The sequence below is a fragment of the Aythya marila genome (assembly GCF_965140915.1).
Source record: "Aythya marila genome assembly, chromosome: 8".
NCBI classification, from domain to species: Eukaryota; Metazoa; Chordata; class Aves; order Anseriformes; family Anatidae; genus Aythya; species Aythya marila.
In genome coordinates this window covers 22,907,464-22,931,063 of record NC_139049.1, presented here as the reverse complement: position 1 = coordinate 22,931,063, position 23,600 = coordinate 22,907,464, and the positions used below count along the sequence as shown (strand labels likewise).

Genomic DNA, 23,600 nt, shown 5'->3' with positions numbered 1-23,600 from the left:
CTATAAAATGAAGGGAACTTTTAAATGAAGGTACTATAACTGATTGTTTAGTTCTTTCTTCTCCTTCCAGCAGAGAAGCACTGTTATATAAAGTGTGATCTAAGACACTGTGAGAAACAAATTCAAATACAGTTTATAGGTTTAAAATCTTTCTCAAAACATGCTGATAGTTTGTATGGGAACTGAAGAAATAATTATCCTGAAGGAAGGTCATTCCTTAAATGAGTTCAGGTTAGGATTTCTCAGAAACCAGCTGCAGAGTGTTTTGTTCTGAATTATGGTTCAGTAATCTATTACAATCCCTGGATAATTTAGCATAACAATTGAATATTTGAAACAGGACAATCATACAAAGATCCCAAGTTGAGGAGATGCACTTTAAAATCTTATTTATTTTTTTTTTTCCCCAACACATTTCACAAATCTTCCTTCAACAGGAAGAGTGGCTGTTCTTTACTAATTCACAGTACTGTTTTATATTTCTTCCATTTCTATGCTCAGTAAGGCCAAACCAATTTACCTAAGTTTTTTTCAGAGGTCTTATAAGGATTGAAAAAGAGAAAAAGTTGGTTAGAAAAGAAGGAATCTATACTGAGACTGGAATGAAGGAATCTTGTATGGGAAGGGAAAGAATTGAAAAAGAACTACTAGAATCTCTGGTGGGCTGGTTTGGAATTCCAGTTCTTGAATAGCCTAATTCAGCAATGTAACTCCGTTATATCATACAAATTAAATTCCATGTGATGAAAATTCAAACTGCCCTGATTTGTTGCTCAAACACTAATGTTGAAATGAAGCTTTCATTTTTCTGAAGTTTAATCTTAAAAATATTTAATGAGTTCCTAGTAATCTGTTGAGCTTTTTTGCTCCTGTTTGTTTTCATGCTCGCATCACAAACTAAGACTTCTCCATTGCTTCAGTGTACAGGCAAGGTACCTGTATTGGTTATGACTGCTGACATTGTCTGTCACCTATTGATGAATTTATTAACTATCCCCCCCGAATGGCATTTCAGTGGCAGAGTTTTCAATGGACTTAGATTGGTCTAAACTGCTTTGATGACAGCTTGTATGGATTTACTGGGCTGAAGGAGCTAGCTAATTCAAACTCAGCTAGAAGTGTTGACTGCTTCTAGTTTCATAGAGCTCTGTGAACAAATTGCCCCAGTATTCACACTGGATCCTGCCATCCATTGCAGCCTGTGATGAGTGCTTTGCTGTCCTGTCTGCTAATGACCCTATTTAAGCTTACTCAGGACTTGTAACATGAAAATACCCCAAAACTGTCTTAGGAAGGTTTTATTAATGTCACTTCAGCCAAAAGCAATCAGAATAAACATTATCTTAACCTAAGCGGAGCCATTTTTTTTTTTTTTTAAGATTAGAAACTGTTTTATAAATAAAAACTCAGTACAGCGTGTTTGAAAATCCAAGCGACTACTAGTCTTCCATCCACTGTTTTGGGGGGAAATTATCTCAATGTATCGTTAAACAGATGAAGGACATGTGTTTAGCCAAGGGAAAAAATATTCAATGGGTAGGTGAAAGAAGTATTTAAGTCATAAAATATTTCTTTGGATGGCTTTTCAAATGAAAGGTGCTGAATTCAAGAGCGTCAAACTTAAGACAAATGCCCAGACTTGAAGGCATGTCAGTTTGTGATAGGCTCAGAAAGCTCCATTTAGGTCACCTTGGAGTGTGCAGATAAGTGCATAAAAATAACTGAAAAGATAACTTACTGTTCCCCCTTTTTTTTTCAGTTTATGATGAATTTTAGCGCATTTAAGAGTGGGGAAGTAGAGTTACTGGGAAGAACCAAAGTAACTAAGGAGATTGCCTGCAGTATTTACCATAAACACATGCTGTGGTGGCCAGTCCTATGAAAATCCATTTCCTGAGTGTGAATGCCTTTATTCAGAGCTTTGCATGATTACGTATCGTTCTCTGGAGCTGCCCTAACAACACTTCAATGTTATCTATTGCTAAATTGGTGTAAGCCATTGTTTAGAAAATGCAGGGGGGGTGCATGGTTTCAGTGTACCAGCAAGCACATCAGTGGCCACAGAAAGTAGTAAGGGTTATTTTTAAAAATAAATAAATAAATTAGACAATCCCCATTTAACACTGTCACCACCAGCAGCAAGAATTTACAAGTGGTTATGCTGTGTTTGGGTGGGTCTTCGCACTAAAGGTTGTGTGTGTGTGTGTGTGTGTGTGTGGATAAAAGTTTGTCACCAGCTGCATTCCGGGTAGCTGGTGGTACTGTAATGTCTTCCAGTTCCTCAGTTTTATTTTTTATTTATTGAAGTGATGTACGCCCTTGCCTGTTTTCTTCTTAGGAGGTGAAGTAGGTGAAACACCAGACTTTAAGCACCAGGGTACTTGTGAATTTTACTAGTGGAAATGTATTTTGTATTTGACCAGGTTTGTACTGCTGATGGGATGAGTTGCCTTCCGTTCTTACCAGTAAATAGTCAACGTTTGAGCAAGGTGAAGGAAGATTTGAGAGGCTCAGTCCCTGGGGGACAGCTTGTGATCTGGACTGGATAAGGGTAGATTCAGTAGTGTTCTGTACTGTGCTTCTTTGGTGAGCTTTAGGAATTGATGTGAGGACTTCATTAATCACATGAGGGTAAAGACAAGGATTTAGACAAAGTCAGGACAGATGCTGAGTTGGCTGGGATGAAGAGGAAGGTATTTTTCTAGAAACTTCCCTGCCTTGACTGAACTATAAACTGAGACTTTCTCTGCAGGAGTGTCAATGTATGTGTACGTGTACTGGATGCATAAAGGCTTGAAGGAAAAAGAACCATCCTCCGTCAATCTAGAACTGAAAATTGTTTTGGACAATTAGTATATGGCAGGATGATCTCTCCCTGCCTTATTGCACCACGTGGATGGTAGCAGAGCGATGTTGTTACTGCAGAAAGCCAGAGGGAGAGAACGGTGACGAGGAGCAGATGTAGGTCAGTATGGTCGATGTGGCAGCCCCCAGGGGATGTCAGGCCTGACACCACACTTGTGCCCTTCCTGCTGCCCCGCTGTCACAGCGGGAGAGCCTGCTGGAGGAGAGGGCTGGCCGGGCAGCTGGCATTCACCCGTGTTGTGGGGTTGTGAGCAGCTCTGCCCTCGGGGTCTGGGCACGGGCTCCTGTAGCTGATCAGCGTGGTCTGCCCTGAGTGACAGCAACAGCCCAGCTTGGGTCTGTCAGGGGGTCGGGGTGGATGGATTGGCTCTTCCCAGCCTGCAGGTGGTAGGTGTGCGCCTTTTGGTTTTCCAGAATTGGGTGTGATTGAAAGCGAGGTCCTACAATCAATAGTAGGTGGTGAGCAGCTTTAAGTAAGCTCTGTTGATGATAAAATCTATGGAGGAATTCTGATCTCCAGGCCAATATACACGTGTGTGTGTGTGTGTATTCCTGCCAACATAGGCTTTTACTTCACAGTAAATGTGTAATGCCTTGCCCTTCTGTCACGGAGAGATGAGTAGGCTCAGTTATAGAATCACACATGTAAGCAGTCACCGTGGACTACATGATATAAGGTAAACTCACTGCCTTCAGGCTTGGAAGTGACATCCCTCACTCCCTACCTTGTGTGCTGTTTTAGTGTTCAAAACAGAACAAACCCCAAGCAATGAACAGAACCTTTGTCTGACCAGTCTTCTACTTGCTGCTGCTTCTGTAAGTCCCCTTTGTGCTAGCCTGAGCTCTCGCCTGGATATTTTGCACAGCACAGGAGGGTTTGCACTAAAAAAAAAAAAAAGCTGTTACAGTTTATTTCTAATGTTAACACTAAACTTTTAGTGGTACTTTGAGACCAAAATGGAGCCTGTCCCTTAAACTTACTGGTTTTAGTTATAAAAACATGTACAGTATAGTAAACTTCCTGTTGCACATTAAGTTGTCAGTGGTGTTTCTGCTAAGACATGGCTCTTTAAACACAGATGATGCATTTAAGTATTTTAATTCAGTAACAGTCATCAGAGGATTGCAAATGACACATCAGGAGTACATCAGGAGTATGTCTCCTTTGTAGAGTGCAGTAAGATCTCTGAGGAGTCCAGCTCGTGTGTCATAAAACAAAACGATGAGGTTTCTTCATCTAAGCAACTTATTTTTAACTCTGAAACTTTTCAGTCTATTTTCGGTTTTGTTTGTGTAAAAGGGAGAGTAGAATATTGCATTCATCTTAGCAGGATTATGCTGTGCAAAGCAGATGTTAAGCTGCTGTAACACACAAAGGGGGCTTTATGTGCTTTCACATCTGTCTCTGCATAAACAGCTCCGTTAACTCTTCAGGCCTCGTGTACAGAACTCCCTGCTTTTATTAAGAGACTGCCTCAGGAAGGACCGATGGGGTCCCCGTTTTGGGGGGGAGAAAACATCAAGAACCCAGCTGAAGTCAAATACTGCCCTCTGTGACCGTCTGAGCTGCCAAAGGAAAGAATATCCTTCTTTATGTAGAGGTCCAAGGAGAAAGCTTGAGAAGGTCTTCGTGTTTTATTGCCTTGCAGCTTATACAAACAGTGCACTAGTAATTCAGACAAATTTTCTTAAAGCCCGTGTTGTAAAGCTGCTTGACGTTTCGTCTCACTGGCAGATTTTGAAGCTGTCCTTTATGCTAGAGAGGAAATTGAACTCCCGTGTCTCTGTGCCAAATTCCAGCAATTAAACTAATTACTGAATTGATGCACTTTTTTTCTTTTTTGTATAAACTGGGAAGTGTAAATTTGTCATCAGAAACAACGCATTATGCTCTGTGTTTTTCCTACTAAAATATCACCTCTAGCTTAAATTTTCAAGTTATTTTCAACCTTTCGCTCTCTAATGGAGCTCTGTCCCTTTTTTGATCCTGATTTATCTTGGTAGCAGAATGTGAATGCTTAAAAATGTCTCTGCACATAACTACCAGTTACCACCTGCTGTAGGCTGTGTACGTCTCCCTTTCATGAATCGCATTCTAAATCTGGTGACTGAACTGTCCGTGTTATGAATTTGGTGCAGTGCTGGGTGACAGCTTTACAAGGATGGGAAGGCTGGTGGAGAAGCGTGGTGGTGCTGGCAGTCCTCCTTAGAGCACTTGGAGACTCTCAGCACAGTGAAGCATCGCCACCTGCAAAACTTTCTCCTGAATGAGCACTATGGGCTTGAAAGGTGACATCTAATCATGCTAGTATCTACACAAAGGCTGTCCTACTGATTTCGGTTCCAAGAAATTGATACTTAGCTACATCAAAATTTGCACCAGTTGAATTAAATTGGTTTAATTTTGCAACAGTGAGTGCTTAAAGTGATCCTGGTATTTTTTTGTCTGGTGCATGTCACCTGCTCACAGCTGATTTAATTGTAGGTAAAAAGTCATTCCTGCACATACCCTAATGAATTCAACTCACAGTCAGTACTTTTCATATGCAGAAAAAAGCCAGACTTCCACTAATGAAAGCGAATAGTTCAGCTTCCGTATTTACACCATTTAACATAGTGCAGCCTCCTATAGCAGAACAACTGATGAGCATTTATAAAATGTAGCCCTGGGCTTTCCCCCGTTGCCTTGGGGGGGTGTCCTGGCCTCGCTGGCAGAACCTTTGGAGCGGAAGGAGTGTGCAGGTGGGGTGGGATGGCCATGTCAGTTCTGCTTGATTTCCCAAAAGGTCTGTGCTGAAGGGGAGCCTGGCTCATCTGGGAAGGAGCTCAGAGCTGTCAGGTAGCATTACGTGGCAGCTAGATTGCCTGCTCTATTGGTTTAATTTATGTTTTATCCAGGAATAATCTACTTGTGTAATGGGTCTGTGCTGTACCTGAGTGCTGGGGCTGCCTGAGGCTCGGGGGGGAGAATAGGATTGCTCGTATTCAGTCAGTAATGTGTGGATGTCAAATGGGATGTGATTGTGTGCTGCTGAGAAGGAAAATCATCTGTCAGGTTTGTGTTGTGTTTAAGCCTTCCTCTGTTATCAAAGCAGCCCTGTAGGTTATTATGAGTCTCATGCTCAGCAGAACTGTTTCTACAGCTTTTTGGTTATATTGAAAATAGTGCTTGGTCTGAATAAAATATTTCTCTGACATCTTTGCAAAACAGGCCTTATTGGAGGAATAACCCTAATACACAGCACTCAGGTGGTGAAATGAACTCCTGCCTTCTTGCTACTCAAAATGAACAAAATGTAAACAGTTAATGCAAGATGGGAAGCTAGATTTTAAAAGTAAACTTCTTTTGAATCATTTTTTTTTTTAATGACAAATTATGAATCATCTTTAATTGCTAAACAACCCATGTCATAAAATAAACTGGTTTATGCACTGAAATATCAGGGTCAGCATTCCAGTACGCTATGAGAACTCTGCTGTCCTCACAGACTTGTTTCTGTGGTACGCACCCAAATGCCCAACGGCTGAATCATTTGAGTAAGATTTTTACAAAAAAAAAAGTTTTATCCTTCTCAGTTTTAAGTCCACTTACAGCAAGCAAATGTTTAAACAGAGGCGAGCTGAATGAATGTGCTCTTTGATAGGAGATAACAAAGCCCATAACTGAGAAGCTTTGCTGCTCTTTGGGCAAGCGCAGTTGGTTTAACTTTGTCCACGTTTATGAATCCCCAAAGTAATTGCACTTATTACACTTGAGTCATGCTAAACAAATAGAACTTTGCACCTCGGGAGGCTTGGATGCCTTTTCTTTACGTGATTGCAAGTGTGTCTCCCTTAACCTTTTAATTGGCAGGAGGAAAACTCACTGCGTGGCCTGAACCGCAGCCATCTCTGAATCTGTCAACAGCGGTGACCTGAACTTGATCTTTTAGACAAGGGACTCGCTTTCCTTGGTAGCTGCATTGTACAGACATGCCAATACTCTGGGGTCAGTGAGGGGCTTTTGTACAGCCAAGCACAATAAAGGCAGAAAGTGTTTCCTGCTGTTCAGCTAATTAATGCAGGGTACCACCATGGAGGAGTCAGCAGTGGCTTTGCCGCCTGTCGCTGCTATTGTACCGCCTGCAGAAGGCTGTGGAGTAGGGCATGTGTAAGGGAGTGAATTCTGTCTTGCCCCACTTTTTATAGGACAGAAAAACTTAGGAAGTCAGCTTTTAATTCATCCATTCAGAAGGGAAAAAATGTGGTACTGGAATGGTCAAATCATATGTTGGAGTTGTAAATAAAAGCAACAAATATAAATTGGTAATACCCTGCATGTGATGTGAGGCTGCCAGACCAGAATTATTTGTGTGTCCTTAAATTGCCCTCTCCCCTGACACTGGAGGGGGCATATGAAAGGAAAAGATTGACAGCTTTTTCTTATTATCGTTTTCTCTTAAATCAGGTTTATGGTGTACTGTGGAATAAAGAATTTGATTTTGAGACTTTAAAAGCACGCGTGACTCTGCAACATCTTGCATTTTCTGATGGTAATCTGTTGTAAAGCAGAAAGTTTCTTTTAAGTAACTAATATAGCAAAATATACACAAATATACACAACCATTGTTCTGATAACCTTGTATTCTGGTCAGGTTCAGGATCTGAAAGGAAACTTAAGGTGTCATAGCAAACAGCACGTACTGCATACTTGAACAGTAAGGGAATTAAATCATCTTAATTCTTGCTAGGACCTAGCTGGGTATGTGCTGCCTATGACCGCCTGCTTTCTCAGCAAGTTTTTAAGTGGATTATTAACTAAGTGTAAGACTGTTTGCAGCATCTTAAGTTTGACAGACATGTGATTGTGCAGGGGGGAGGGGGGAGGAGAAGGGTCGTTGCTTTCAGAGAAAAGCTTCTCATGGACAAATGTCTTCCAAACAGTATCTTGTAATCTTGTTCCAGATTTAAAATAAAACAAATGGTATATGGTTTTCATGCACAGACAATAACAATCTGTTTGTTTTCCCCTCAGAATTGTTTAATAAAACACGATGAGAACGGATACTCAGCAATAGTGGGAGACTTCGGTTTAGCAGAGAAAATTCCAGATCACAGGTACGTGAACTAATCAAAATGTAGGGAGAGTTGCAATGTGCTTGCAGGTCACAGGCTCTATTAAGCCGAGTCCCCAGGCCCGTTACTGCATTCTGATACAAAACTTGCAACAAGCATAATTGGTCTTGATCTAGAACTGCAGGCTGGATGACCAGTGTTATAGTTATCATCCATTCTGTTTTAGTGGTGTTTAGTTTATTTTTAAAAACTGTTCCAGGGAGTAAAGTTTTTCAGTAGATCTTCCAAGCAGGTATTAGGGAGTTTTGTTGTTTAAAAAAAAAAAAAAAAAAATCTGGTTTGGGATGATCTTTATAATAAATGTCGTCTACTGATCCCAAACAACTCTAGCTCCTTTCCATTTTTCTAAACAACATTCAGTGGCATTCTATTATTTTTCTATTTAACTACTGTGTTAGTTAGGATCCAGGTTGATAAAGAAGAGAGATTAAAAATTAATACTGTTTAACAGTAGCTCAGTATTTTCCTCTCCATGGGATGCAACTATGAACTTAACTCATTTGAGGAGTGCACAGGTGAGGTGACTGTCACAAGCTATTGTCATGATTTGCAATAGTCCTCTTGTCCTCCCTCTGATAGGGAGGTCAAGGACAAGGATTTAATTGTCCTCTCATCTGTATATTGACTTGTCTTTCAGAGTATTCTGACTGTTAAATGTGCAGTCAAATATTCTCCAGTGTGTGCTTCAGTGTAAAATAAATAAAAGCCTTCCAGCTCTTCTGACTGCAGAGTAAACAATAAAAGTTGATCCCAGCTATGCACTGTTTTTAAACTGCGTGTATCCTAAACCTATAGCTTGGGAGGTCTGAAGGCTTGTTTTAATGTTGGTGAAATATTGATCTGAAAGTTTAACAAAGTGAACATTTAATTCCAAACTGCTGATAAGCGTAGTCAATGTGTATCTTGTACGCTCCTGTGGAATCTCTACCTTTTAAGGTTCTTCTGAAAGCTTCAACTGTATCAATAGGAAGCCGTCAGAATCAGGAAGACATCAGTGTGGTTTTAATACCCAATTTTAAGATGTCTTGAAAACCGAGTATAGTAATAGTTAAATCAAATGTCTTGATACTAAATAAATAAGATAATGAAAGTGTTGCGGCAGCCACACTTTCAGTCTGATCTAGCCTTACCATCATTTTCAAATGCAGTTATATAGTTATATTTTTTCCAGTTTTCTGGCTAGCAACCCATGGTTTTAGAGGCCTTCAGAGGCCTTTTCTTTGTAGGTGTTCTTTCAAGGACAGCTGGGGGACAAACTTGATGCCTTTTTTAAGACCGTAGTCTTCAGCCATATTAGAAACATTGCAGAGATGTCAAATCAGCTCTATTCTAAAATCAGCTCTATTCTATGTACGTTTAACTTCTCCCTACTAAAAGATGTATTTGGTTAATCTTGACTTTTTTTATTTGACAAAATATGTGAGCAGGCTATACTGAATACTTTGGGAGCTGCCTATAGGTATACATGTAGGGATAATTGCATGTCCTGCTGAATGAATAGAGAATTTGACATCTAGCCAGAAACTGATCTCCACAAGCCTTTTTAAACATAGATGAAGGAATCCACTCTGCCAAGAGTTTGGAAAACAAAACTATTGAAATATGTGACCTGAAGATAAAACAATTGGGGGGCTGGGGAAAGCTCGGGCACTTAGGTACTGGAAATACAATATGTTGGGCAATTGACCTAGGCCTGCTTTCTCTTTCACCTTCTTCTCTTGCTATTGAATGTTCCAGTAACTACAGGAGGAAATTAGAGTAAAATGCAGTGTATTTTGTATCCCACTTGTATAGACTTCCCTACGGTGGAAGTTTCTACAGATGCTTGCAGTTACAGGAAGTTTATAGCAATGTATGAATCAGACTAATTCATTAATGATTATTCTTTTCTCTCCTCCTGCTGCTCACCCTCCAATGTCTACGTCTACACATAGTGAAAAGTTACCAGTGGTGGGGTCACCCTTCTGGATGGCACCAGAAGTTCTCAGAGATGAACCTTACAATGAAAAGGTTGGTACGTGTAAATAGACTTTAGTTGTCACTTGTTTCTTTTCAGTATCTGTATACAAGACTTAAGATTTCCATAATATTATTGTTATTTTTTCATTTGTCACATTCCTATACTAGGTAGGTCATTCAGACTGAGGGAGAGTGTGAGTCGAACAGCTAATAGTTGTAATTCATGGAATAGTTTCTTAAGCAGAAATAGAAGTACCTTTAGCATAATTCACTGTTAGGCTGTTTCCATTCTGAAACACCCCATGTGCAGAAATGTGATAATGACTTGTCTGCCTAACACAGCTTGATTTAACCAGGTCTTGCGAGAAATGTCTGGTGATACTTGGTGGTGGTTACTTTCCTGACAATGGGTTAGTGACCTCTTGGTAAAAAAAAAAAAAAAAAAAAAAAAAAAAAAAAAGAGGTCTGTAAATTTGTACAATTACTTTAATTAAAAATAATGATAATAATCAACAGTACTCAAAGGTGATGTGCCTGGATAAAAAAAAATGTTCTCCAAAGGTATTTCTTACTTTTTTTTTTCTATTGGTGGCACTGGAAAATGTTTCTTTTAGTGGAGCATCAGATCACACTAGGCTCTAGAAATAGTATTTTTCTATCAAGTTGTTCTTTACACAGGGTTTTCTCTGTCATGTGCAAAGATGTTCTCTAAAACACAGTGTAGTTCAGCCCTGCAAGAGTAACTTTTCATGATAAAGCCCACATCCTGTACCTTTTTTTAGCTAGTAGTCAATATCTGTTTAATTGTTGGTACTTGAAACGTAGAGGAAGGCAGTAGCAACCGCAGTGATAAATGTGGTCATTACTATTTCAAAGCTTTGAGAGTTCCCGTTGACCTAAATTAATAATAAAGTACCCAGATATGGTGCCACGTTCTTCACTGACCCTAGGGCATGGGAGACTAAAGAGGAAGCAGGTCTCTAGCAGTGTGAAAGGTAGCATATAAGCCTGCCTTGTACCAGAAGGCTGAGGGATGCCAGTTTCTGTTCTGTAGACCTTTATTGTATGCTTTCCCACATTTTATTACTTGGTAAATTCAGGTGGGTGGAAATCTGAGGAACTGTGCAGCTCCAGGGATACTCAGATAAGTGATTACTAAGCAGCATGGAAATTTCAGTGGAAAAGGAGGCGGGTATACAATGTTAGTAGGTATCTCAAGCTTTGGGAGATTCTTTTCTCCAGAGGTGCTGAACTGTGAGAAAAAGGGGAAAAAAATTTACATTTTCTCTGAAGAGCAGCATTAATATTCTGGATAAGCTGTGTGCATGTGAATTCTAAACCCCTCTTTCTAACCACAGTGATACATAGGCATGTCATATTTTGGCTATGTTTTTAATTACTCCCATCTGTAAGTCATCAAATGCAACTTTACCATTCTTTATGCAAGGAAAGATTTTTATGTTGCTGATTTAATAGTAGCTTTTTTTTTTTTTTTGAAAGAGTTTTAAAATCATCATTGCTATTTGCGCTGCAGCGGGGTTTTTACTATAAGCATATGTTTCTTCACATGGAAAATATTAGTTATAGTGCAATTGCTTCGCGGTTGTAAGGCTGTGGTGTTGGTTTAGTTGTTCTCGATAACCAGTTGGGGTAAGGAGGAACGCAGTAGCAGATAAGAATAGTGTATTCATAGCTGATCCATGTAGCTATTTATTTTTTCCTCCTAGGCGGATGTGTTCTCCTATGGTATAATTCTGTGTGAGATTATAGCAAGAATACAGGCAGATCCAGACTATCTCCCTCGCACAGAGGTAAGTGGTTACGTTCATCGTGTTGGTGGGAGGTGGTAAATATGCCATGATAATGGCTGGCCTTTAGGTCTTCTGGCACTGCTGCCAAAGATAGGATGAATAGTTCTTACGCTAAAAAGCGCCTGTAACAGGCCTTTGTATTCTATGCTGTTGTAAGAAGGTCCCTCAGAGATGTTTTGACACAGACTTTGTGCAGCAGCAGTCATCAGGAGGAGTCCTTTCAGAAGCTCCAGACCTGTCCCTAACCCTCAGAACATTGAGGGTGTTGCAGGACTTTCCTTTTGTAGTGTGATAGCTCATACAGATTTCTTGCTGGATTCAGAACAGAGCACTTCTGACCTACTGCATCCTCTAAGTAGCCCTGCCTTGTGAAAGGGGCAGGAGCTAAAATAAGCTCACCCTTATTTTTACATACACTGTACTAAGCATTGTTAATCTGAGCTAAAATTGACTAATCAGAGGAGATGCCACTTCTTTCTTCACTTGCCTTTTGGCTGCGTCCCATCTGCAAGGCAGCTTTTGGCCCTCCATAGGGGTCTTCCAAATTGCCTTTCCACCTCCAGTTCTGAAAATGCTTGTCTTGAACCACAATATGTAAGAGATCCTTTTGTTTTTCTTTCCTTCAGATCTCCTTATAGAAGATCTCCTTATAGAAGTGCATTTAAGGAACTGGGTAATTTGTAACACCAGCCTAGTAGTACCATGTACTGAAAAATTAACTACTTTAATTGGTGAATTTTCATCATAGTGAAGCCTCTGGTTTTACAGCAGGCTGTTAATTTACACTATGAAAATCACTGTGGTGAAACTTGATAGTGTAGGATATTGCTTCCAGATCCACATGGGCAACACTTCAAGTGCAATGAATTGCAGTTGAATCCAAGAAGAAGAATGGGCTTTGATGTCAGCTCATTCTCTTACAGGTATCCTGTATCAAATAAATCCCAATGGGAACACTGCAGTTTGGAGCATGCATGAAGTTTTCTCAAAACCCACTCTATGTGGCTGCTCAGGGATGGAGTTCATGGTTATTCTATGTAGGGACACCCTCTAAAAACATATTTTAGGCCAGTAGGAAACCTCACTTACATCTCTGCTCTCTATGGTGTTTTTCTTGTTTGTACAGAATTTTGGATTAGATTATGATGCCTTCCAGCACATGGTGGGAGACTGTCCCCCTGACTTCCTCCAGCTGGCCTTCAACTGCTGTAACGTGAGTACCTTACCTGAAGGGGACAGGCCAAAACTGGAGTTAAATCCCTCTGGATTTTGAAGATAGAGCTTAAAGTGTGTACAGAAGAGACCGAAGCAGTGCACGTTCTGAGACCCCAGAGAGTCCCTTGCATTTTTTTGTATCCCTTCCTTTCTCCTTGCAAAAGAGTCTGACTTCTGCTTTTGTTGTTCTGTGTTCTGTCATGCCAAACAAACAGGTCTGGCACACTGAACAGCTTCTTGCAGGCTGCTCAGGCTGATCATAACCAGTTGTATGTTATTGACACTGGCTGGCCCTCGGGCTGACAAAATCCAGCTGTTATTGTGTACAGACCTACTGAGCTGTGAAGAAAGAATTCTGAGTTGTTCTCATAAACAGAGGGGACAAAATGGGGACAGGCAAATAAAGAGCAGGCACTAAACTACTCTCAAGTTTATATATGCTGCCTTTTGTAAAGAGGGATAACCCTGTAAATCCCAAGATTGTATTTAAAAAACAACAACAACAAAAAAAAACAACACACACAACCAAACAACCAAACAACAAAAAAGAAATATAACTTGAACCCAAAAACACAGATGACTTAATATCAGTAAGGCCATAGGCAGTGTGCAGTATTGAGTAAATTTCTTCTTATTATTTGAGTAAAAGGATGATAATGCTGGATACCTTCATGGCTCATCAGCATGAAAATTTCAAGGAAGTGGATCCCTTCTGTGAATTATCTTATAATAGAGGTTACTAATTCTTTTGGTAAACTGCTTAATCTGAAGTAAGGGAACCTGAGCTTCCAGAAACTCGGATGAAGCTAGGAATGTCACTGCTCACCTGAAACTGAGACACCTTCTAGAATGCTTATTGCACAAAGCTCTGCTCAAGACACCACAACCAAGCCATGCTGTAATTAGCAAAAGCACCATGTCCTACTGAGCATTTGTAAGAAAACTCTCAGAACAGGCTTTGTATTCCTGTCTGTTACTGATTTTCAGGCTTTGTTTTCATGTCAGCACTGCTGCTGAAAGAAGCAGTCTCATCTCTCCATTCTTTTAAGAGTTGTCTTTGCCCCAAGCTCTCTTTGCACTGTATTAGTACAAGTGCACATGCTCAAAGGGAGAATGGCATTCAGGTGAAAATATGGGTGAGGGGGTGACTTCTGCTCTTGACACAAGGTGGCATAATTTAATGCTAGGCACGTTTGTGGAACTTAATCTGGACGAGCTATTTTGCTCCTCTAATTTCACCTTAGTACAGTGGAGTTTACTTCAGTAGGACAGTGGTATGCTTGACTCATGTTTCTGAAGTGTTTTGACTATGTGAGCACTATAGGGTTTGGGTGGAAGTAGGGTTTGACTGTGGAAACCTCAGCTCTCAGCTGTAGTCCCCAGAAATCATACAGCATCCAACACATGGTGCTTGATTCAAAGCAATTTTTCAGCACAAATTCAGAGTAGAACTGTATTCATGAGCAAAGGGAAAGTGACTGGTCTCATATTCTTATGTAAGATTTTTTTATGTTCAGAGAAAAAGGATTTTCTCCTACTGATTATCATCAAATGCTGTCTCCTGCATAATAAACGTCCGTTCCCTGAACTGGAACTGGAAATGACTGTCTTGTGATCAAGCCATTAGTATGCTGATTCCACTGCGGAGCATATTGCAATTCCCTTACCGCTTGCCTAGTGGAATGAAAAGGCAGCAAATAGATAAGGCTGCCTTATATCTCCCTAAGCATGCTATACTCCCGTAATAGGTGATCTGAGTGGTAATTTTTATATAGCTTTTTATTATTTAATGGCTTGACAATCACTGTGAACTGTATAGCTCAGCTGATTAGCTGAACTAATATGCAAAGCCCTGGAGTTTTCTACGGCCAGGAAATGTGTTTAGGGCAGCCTAAGAAAACGAGTAAAAACAGATGTGTATGAGTAGTGGATTAAAAATTCTTTAGTTTGCTGTTACAAAGCGTTTTTAAAAATGAGTACATGTAAGGAAGTCTGAAACCTACAGCTCCCCCAGCAAATTATAAGCCCTCTTGCATGAATGCTTCTAAATGTAATCATGTATGATCATGCAGAAGGCTTATGAGCATGAGCTAAGCAGTGGGGAACTGCAGCTTTGAGGAAGAACCTTCTATTCCACTTCAGCAGGAACTGAGTGATCAGGATGGAAGACGCAAATGTAGCTCTGAGTCACTTTTTCATTGCTGCTGTTGTCCTGGATCTTTCCTAGCACAAGCTGAAATAGGCAGAGACCTGTTCTTACTTCCTGCAGCATGCAACAGCACTCTCATTTTTTCAAATTGATTTTGTCAGAGTACAGAGGATATGCTTTGGTGTTTTACCCTGCCTTACCCTTTCAGTGAAATAGGGAAAGCAGAAAGATGTTTTCCTATGCCAGGAAATTGCAGTCCTTGAATTCAAAGCAGGTGTGATTTTTTTTTTATCACTGTATGTAGGAATTGGTAGCCCTTTACCCTGTGTTGCTAGAAGGTGTTCTAGCATTGCCAATCGTACCAGTTCTCTTCAGAAGGATCCATCTCAGGACCTGCAGGACAGCATCAGGGAGGTCTGTGGGGTTTGTTCTTTCCAAAGCACCTCTGTCTCCTTTGGACTGGTGGTGATACCTGTCAGGGCTTGTCTGCTCTGAAAAAGCCTTTAGGGAGCTGGAGACAGTCAGGTCAAGCGGAATCTCTTTAACAGTGTAATGAGGTTAACTTTTGACTGCATAATTAGACAGTGCTACCTATGGTAGTTAAACCTGTAACGTATATGCAGGGTGAGTGTTCAGAATGATTAAATGCCATCTAAATTACTACTTAATTTAAGCTGCTTGCTCTCTATTACAGTTGTCATGTTTGGCTTTGTTTAGGGATGCATTTCTATTAGGGAGAATAAATAAATGCGTACTGATAAATACATACTGATGGCTGAGGCGGAGGAAAGAATATTTTACTTGGGCCAAAATAGTCTTTTCTGTTGTATTACTTTTCTCATGTAACTTGTCAATCTTGCTTCCTCACAAGACAGACCGGTACACTGAGTAGTGAGGCTGATAAACAGATGCAAAGATAGAAGATTTGAAACTTTAAAATCAGCAATGCCATTCGGTAGATTTTAATTAAAGCCCCAAGCAATGATGGAAGAATTACAAACTTTTAAAGAATAATATAACCAAGTTGCTCTGTTTTAATTCTTATTGCTTCACACAGACTTTGAAATTACATTGTTGTATAATCTCTGGCTGATAACTGGGGTACAGAAAGAAATCTTTGAACTGTGGAAAATGTTTTACAACAAATAAGGTCCTGAGTCAAATATCTTGCTACCTTTTCTTTATAAAATACACCATCATTGAATCTTTCCAACTTGAAAATGAAATGAGAAGTATAATAGACGTAAACTAGAACACTACTTTTCCCCTGCTTTACTTAGATTTTTTTCCAATAGTAACATGCTTCTTAAAACAATCTTGAATTTCTTCAGTTCCTTCAAGTTATCCTTCTGTCTGTCAAAACTAAATAGTATGGACAAACCCCCATGAAACGATCTGATTTCTGTGCGTTCACAGATGGATCCGAAGTTACGTCCTTCATTTGCTGATATTGTCAAAACACTGGAGGAGACTTTGAACCGGCTGAGAAATGAGGACTGTGAGAGAGACAGAAAATTTTTGAATCTTGACAACAATGAAAGAAAACCCAAAGGTAAATGTCTGTATTTGCACAAAACTTGCTGCAGGCTAATAGCGAGAGAGTACAGTGTTCTGTATTTTGACTACTGAGATTTCAGATAAATGTGGTATTATATATAGTTCATGAATTATTTTGCCTAAAGCCTGAAAATGATTTTGGAACAATGGTGCACTGTGCAGTGTCATTTGGGAAAGAACGGCTTTTCCTTAAAGTGCCTCAAAAGGTTGTGCCCACAAGCTCTTGAAGTAAAATTTAGAGTTCATTTGGGAATGTAAGTAGCTGAAAGTACATGAAAATTCATCAACTTTTGCTTTGCCCCTGCTACTTCTTAGTGCATATACATAATTTCCTTGGTATATAATTTCTTTGGTATGTATTATGTGTAACACTTAGAAGCTACTTAAATTCCCTCAGGAGGAAGAGCAGAGAAGATGCATTGTATTCTAAAGTACCTTAGAAGTACTGTGAACTGGGGAAAAGATGAATCCCTGATCTGCATTGGGAATGCTGGCCTTGAAGGGCTTTTTCTAAAGCTGTCTAGTGCCCCCTGGTGTGAGGAGCAAACTGCAATCACTTCTTCGTGGGGGCATGTTCTGACCGAGATTTCTTCTCTAGTAGTAGATTTCTGGTGTTGGAAACTTAGAGTACAGTCAAATATATTACACAGACAATAGATGCATATATGAAACTATATATTTTTTAAAATCAGTTCTTTCAAACCACATGGAGCATGCACATGTGATAGTTCTCCCCTACCTGGAAAGCACCTGAGAGGTGTGAGTGAAAAAACAAAATGTTCTTTTTGGTTTTCCTGGCATTATGCCTTTGGAGCATGGCTTAGACTTGCATCTTTGTGGAGAAGTGTTATGTGTGGTTCTTTGACTTGCGTAGTCTTTCCTCAGTGGAGCACCTACAGACTGAACTGTGGCAGTATTTAAAGGAAAAAGCAGAAGTCCACGTGCTCATTCTGGAAATGGTAATCGAAAGGAAATAACATTTTATTACATCCACTCAATTGTTATTACTCTACCACAGCTTTTCAGAGGCACCTTGAGAGCCAGTGACAGCTGCATGTCCCAAACACTCTAAAAGTTAATGCCTTTTCCAAAACAACTGCAAGTTTCCCATCCTGTTGTAGTGATAAACCTTTAGATTTTGTGTATGTGTGCGTACTTATTTGCATGCATACACATACATATGTAAAGTTTTTTTTAACTCCTACTCATAAAATTCTCATGTATCCCTAATTTCTGTACTGGATAATCTACTGACTCAAGGCTGGAATGATTTTAACTCTTGGTATCAGGAGGGCATTTATTTTGGTCGTAGACTTTTCCTATCAGGGTGAAAATGTCACAGTTTCTTTGGTGACTGTCTTGTATTTGCTTTCTTTTATGGTCAGTATCATCAACAGATCTTGGGCAATCTCTGCTGGAAACCATGATGATAAGTGTAGAAACGTGCAAATTGTTCTCCTCCAAGACCACTCTATGTCCTTTCTCTTGTGTCAGTGTACAGGCAGTGAGGAGGTTTGAAGGAGCCCTAAAAAAACAAAGTTTGCATAGAGGACTGAAAGGACTTCTTTGTTCCTTTCAGATTTTTGTACAGTTTCCTTCCCTTTTTTCCTGAAGACAATGTTACTGTGTTAAATTAGCATCTCCCATAATGTGGGTGGCAAATTTGATTATAACATAATACAGAAGCAGTCCAGTTTCACTGTCTAGACAAGTAAGATGGCATTAACTGAATTTGAGTTTGCTTGGTTCTTCAAGGTGACTTTTAATCAGTTTGAGGTATGAATGAAGAGGAGAGAACACTTTAAATGTAGCATTGACTGCCTTTGCATTTAAAAGGTCCTGTGGACAGGGCTGCCAAATCTCCAAGTCTGAAACCAGTGATACACTGGGGAGAAGAGTGGTGTTGTGTATGTGTAAAAACTTTTAAGTAACTAGCAAATGTGTCTGTGGAAGATACTTTGGAACATCAGAAGTACACCTTTCTCCTGTACAGTTATTGAGAAGGCTCTGTGAGGGAACAGGCATGCGGCCATATAGCTCCTTTAAGCTAAAGGTATTTCTATTCTTCCACTCAGGGTCAATCGAAAAAGGACCAGGAGTAAAACGTTTGAGTTCCCTGGACGATAAGATCCCACCCAAGTCACCCCGTCCACGTCGGAATATCTGGTTATCACGCAGCCAGTCGGATATCTTCTCCCGCAAGCCTTCCAGGAAGATAAATGTCCAGGACCCCTACTATACACCAAGCAAAGGTTTAGGCCGGAAAGTTAATCCCTTCAATGCACGGGAGGACCTCAAGGGTGGAAAGATAAAATTCTTTGACATGCCAAGCAAGTCTGTGATCTCTCTTGTGTTTGACTTGCATTCTCCAGAGGCAGGAGGTGGCCTGAAAGCCAGCCAGTCCCAGTTCCGGCAGGCATATAGCACGGACTGGCAGGAGTTTTCCCTCCCTCCTGGCAGGAAATGCAGATCGCTTCCAGTCTCCCCTGAACTGCCACACAAAGAATATGGGCTGTTTGGTGGGCTGTCCTCAACCGTCAGCAGGTGTGACCCAACCCAACTAAGTGCAGAGGTTCGGCAAAAACTCCTGAGTAGCAGTAAATACGGTGTGTCAGAGATTCCTCCCTTTCAAGCCAAGCCTCACAGGTCAGAATTTCTTCCTGTACCAGGACAAGAGGAAGATATGGACTGTTCAGATGGGCCTGTGTCCCAGGAGGAAAATGGGTTTTACCCTGTTGAGAACACATGTGAAGATCCAGCATGTAATCAACCATTAGCGCTGGCCCAGCCTGAGCCACTATCCTACAAAAGGCTCCCAGCTGAGAATTCAGTGAACTCTGAGGGACATTCCTCACAGGTGTTTGCTGGTTGTCTCCCTTCTGAAGAGATGGAGGTGGAAGATGACCTACTGAAAAATACACCGCTGGAGTCTACAAAGCCTCTGTTCAGTGTTGGTCCTTCCACAGCGCCGAGGAGAGAGGCACGGCCCTTCAGGGAGCACGATGGGGACAGCACTGCCCCATTGTCTCAGACCTCCAACAACTCAGCAAGTGGCAGCACGCAGTCAACTTGTGGCATATGAAGAGAGGGCTCAAACTGAACATGTCCTTGAGTTGTTCCCAGTCACTTAAACTCTGTTTCTCTGTGGTGCTGGGTTTCATACTCAAGAGACCCAGCAGATGGTAAGAATGGGCTGTCAAACAGCTGCGGACAGCATCTGGAGAGACTGATTATTTTAACTTTATTTCAAGCTATGTTTCCTTCCTGATTTACTTTAGGAGGGGGAACTACTCCAGCCAGAATGTCCATGCGGGCCCCGTAGTCCCTTCCAAGCAGTAGTAGCGAGAAGCAGGCACCAAGTAAAGAGTTCGACCTGGATTCCAGCATGGAGCATTTCAAGGCCTTAAGTTCCACATGGGGTAGAAAGAGCGAACTGTAGGTTTTCCCTTTTCCTCTGACTGACCAGCTGCTCTAAACTCCTGCAGGGTTTGCATTAGCATTCTGCAAGCAGTACACGCGAATCAGAGCCTCCGTTCTGGAACTGGGCACAGGGATCTCTTAGAGCTGTGCTGCAGCATTAAACAAGCTCTTCTTTCAGAAACAAAAGCCCTCACGCTGGTTGCAGTCTGCAGGCTGAGTCACATGATAAGTACTTTCCAATTAACAAGAACAACCTGTTCCCTGGTGTTTCTCGTTTCCCTTGGGATTTATTAATGATTCATTAGTGCAGGGAAGCAGGACACTGAGCACCGCTTTCTTGCACAGCTCTTTGTGTGTCTCGACCCAGATGTGGAGGAAGATTTGCCCAGGGCACAAGAGGAGAGCCACCTTCCAGGTGCTGTCATTTCTGGGCTTCTTGAGAAACTGCCAGTGAAAGTAGCAGTTCTGAGCTCCTGGGCTTTTTATCTTTGAAGAGCTGAATGGAGAGCGTGATCTCTTGCGGCAGAACAGTTAAATACAGCATCTAGATTAACTGCTGACCATCATCACCAGGTAGAAGGGACACGTTCACTTCCCTCTCTGGTAGGACATCCTATCTTATTAGTGCCAGCACAGTAATTATAGGTTCTTAATTAAAAGCAGACTGTGTGATGAAGGACAGGAATCCCCTGCTCAAGGGAAGCTGCCAGCAGTGTTGTGGCCATGAGTGCTTTTGGAGGAGAAACGGTAGACTCACAGAAGGGCTTTGAGTTGTCAAATTTAAGAAAATTAGTTTGTCCCCAATTACTTCTTTTCTTCTATAGAAAGGATCTGTTATCTTCATAAGTTTCTCCTGTCACAAAACAGGATTATCTACTTTATTTCTTTTTTTTTCCTTCCATCCACCAGCAGGTAGCTGTAAAAGCATTAGCAGCACGTGCTTCCAAGCTGCTTGCTGGAACCAGTATCAGAGATCCCCACTCTGGGATGAGATGCATGGGAAAGCTTGTTCTGTGGTGATGTGTTCCACATCCTGCCCTTCTGCTATTATTGCCTACAACAATGTGGGGTTTTTGTTATTTATTTTTTTAACCTACATTATCATTCCTAACTGAGGTTTCATTGCATGCTCACTGAGCAGGTGATACAGTAGGCTCTGAGGGGTTGGAAGTCCAGAGTTCTATCCAAGTAATCTGTTACACTTCCTGCTCTCATGTAAGGATGGAAAATGTAAGCTGGTACTCCCTGATGGACTTTTCCTACTCTTTTCCAATCTCAAGGAACGGATGAAGAAGAAAGCCTAAGCTCTTTCTTGGCTGAGATACTGAGCTTTTTGGAGGTATAGGTAACTATTCTGTGAGTTATAACTTGTGAAATGTCTCAACCTGAGCAGCAATTATCCCTTGTAATGGCTGCAAGGAATTAAATGAGAAAGTGTCCTTTAGTTACTGAGCAGTCTGTGCTGCATTAGGCAGTCGTCAGCAGTTTGAAAAATGCCCATCCTTACCAAGAACACCTCTTGTGGCTCACAGCTCTCTGCCTCTAGAAGGTGCTGATCTGTAGAGTAGCTTGTCTTGTGTATCCTGTCTGCAGAGCACGGAGCAGCTTGAAGGGCTGGCACTGTGTGCGTGTAATTTCCTTTGAGGACAGGGAACCGGTCAGCACAACTCAACTGACGGCTGGCTGCCGGCCTTGTGCCTGCTTTTTTCTTCCTCTTTTTCTTTTACACAACTAATCTTTCAGGAGGGAAACCACCAGCACCAGCTTCTGTTGTCACAAGATGCACGTAGATGCATGACTTCAGACAAACGAGCAATAATAAGGAATGGTTTACTTCTGGATCCCCAGCCTACAAGGAAGCAGTCCCGCAGCCTCAGCAGAGCGCAGGTGCGTGCCTCTGGCTTGCATTGCCCTGGTCCTCAGAGCTGCCACCCTGCTGGGAAGCCTGGTACCCTCTGACAGACTGCAAAGCCTGTGCAGCCAGGCTTGGGGTACCTCTCAAACACCCGTCACAGTGACCTCACCTGTGTCTTATAGCACTATCTCTTAAAACGTTTCCCTGCCCTGAATGGATCTCTTACAAAGCAACACGGCTAAATTTTTATTTCCCTAAGTGTCTACTCTGAGTGCAGCCAGCTGACACAGGGCACATCCATCACCTTTTCTAGCTGTTTGTACCAAGGGGGAGATGTCAGAAAGAAATACCAAGGGATACCAAAGGCTCAGGCCTTTCCTGCATTCTTGGTCTGCATGGGAAAAGAGGCACTGGAGTAAAAGGCAGTCTTAAAACAGCTTAATGCCTGCTCAAACATGGCATTTCCAAGGGTCTGGATGCAGTTGGCACTAAGTCTCATCCCTTTGGTTGTGCAAAGCTGAATCCAGGTTGCACCTAGCGAGTACTCCTAGGTTTTCTGCCCATCTGAAGGTGCTTTTCTACTGGGGGCCATTTTCTGACAGCTACTGATGAACGTAAATACCAACGTGTGGTCAGCAAACTCCCTGTTTTATAGTGATGTGACAAAGTTTTATCGTGATTGGATTTTATCATGGTTTTTGACTTTCTTACAGGAGCCATTCTTGCTCTTTTAAAAGACTTTCTACACATTGCTAGGTTCCCTGAAGAGATCAAAGATGTTTTTAATTCACTTTAAATCTTTCTATGTTGAATTCATTTACATGTCTGTTATAAGCTATTTTTGTTGTGGTTGCAGGTTGCTAAAAGGCAACTAAGAGGATGCATGTGAGTTGCTGCCCCTCAGAAGCAGTGCAGACAAGGGGCTTTAGTAGACTTCTACTTGCTGGAAAGGCATCAATGTGTTGTGTAACAGAACATTGGTATTTTTTGCCAGTACGACTAAAGACACTTGAATAATTCCTGTTTGCACTTAATGCTATTGTTTATATTGCATGTCACTACATTTCTATGCAAAACAAATAACCTTTTTTTTTTGGGGAGGAGGGGCAGCCAGATATTTGATTAAGTATAAAGATCTTTGCAAGATGATCTATTTTCATATTTATGAAGGAGTTTTACGTCTTAATATTTTGCAGACTGTAAATAGCTCAACTTGTAATTAAAGGCTTAGGAAGAAGTTTGTAGCTTGTGTATAATAGTAAGTTAACACTGCCAGAAAAAAAAAAATCTTTGCAAAACAACTTTTCTAATATTGTGGATATTTATGAATATGTGAAGAAAGCACGTCTTGTTTTTATGTTGATTGACCTTCTGACTTTTTTTTTTTTTTTGAACTATAGAAATGGTGTATGTTTTATTGGAACTGCAATAAGAAGTAACCAAAGATGAATCCAGTTAAATATTTTCATAATTTTTTCTTGGTCAGGTTTTGTAAACTTTCCCATCTTGCTTTCAAAATAAAAATAAAATCAAGGGTGGAGTCTTGTGATTAAGAGGACAATTCTAGGTTACACAAACGTTGATTCAAATGCTTACATTAGCTATAGATGATATTCATGGTGGTTTTGAGATGTTATCAGTACGTGGTGCTGAG

General features: G+C 41.0%; 1 protein-coding gene across 2 annotated transcripts in view; it reads left to right on the top strand.

Annotated features, from left to right (window-relative positions):
• TESK2 (testis associated actin remodelling kinase 2) overlaps nucleotides 1-23,484 on the top strand; it is a 75,819-nt gene extending 52,335 nt beyond the window's left edge. For both annotated transcript variants that reach the window (XM_082765683.1, XM_082765682.1), the window contains 6 exons: nucleotides 7,880-7,962; nucleotides 9,915-9,990; nucleotides 11,667-11,750; nucleotides 12,877-12,963; nucleotides 16,531-16,666; nucleotides 18,747-23,484. In XM_082765683.1, coding sequence (XP_082621809.1) covers nucleotides 7,880-7,962; nucleotides 9,915-9,990; nucleotides 11,667-11,750; nucleotides 12,877-12,963; nucleotides 16,531-16,666; nucleotides 18,747-19,753 — 1,473 coding nt within the window. In that variant the 3' untranslated portion in view covers nucleotides 19,754-23,484. The remainder of the gene's footprint in view (nucleotides 1-7,879; nucleotides 7,963-9,914; nucleotides 9,991-11,666; nucleotides 11,751-12,876; nucleotides 12,964-16,530; nucleotides 16,667-18,746) is intronic.
• Nucleotides 23,485-23,600: the final 116 nt, after the last annotated feature.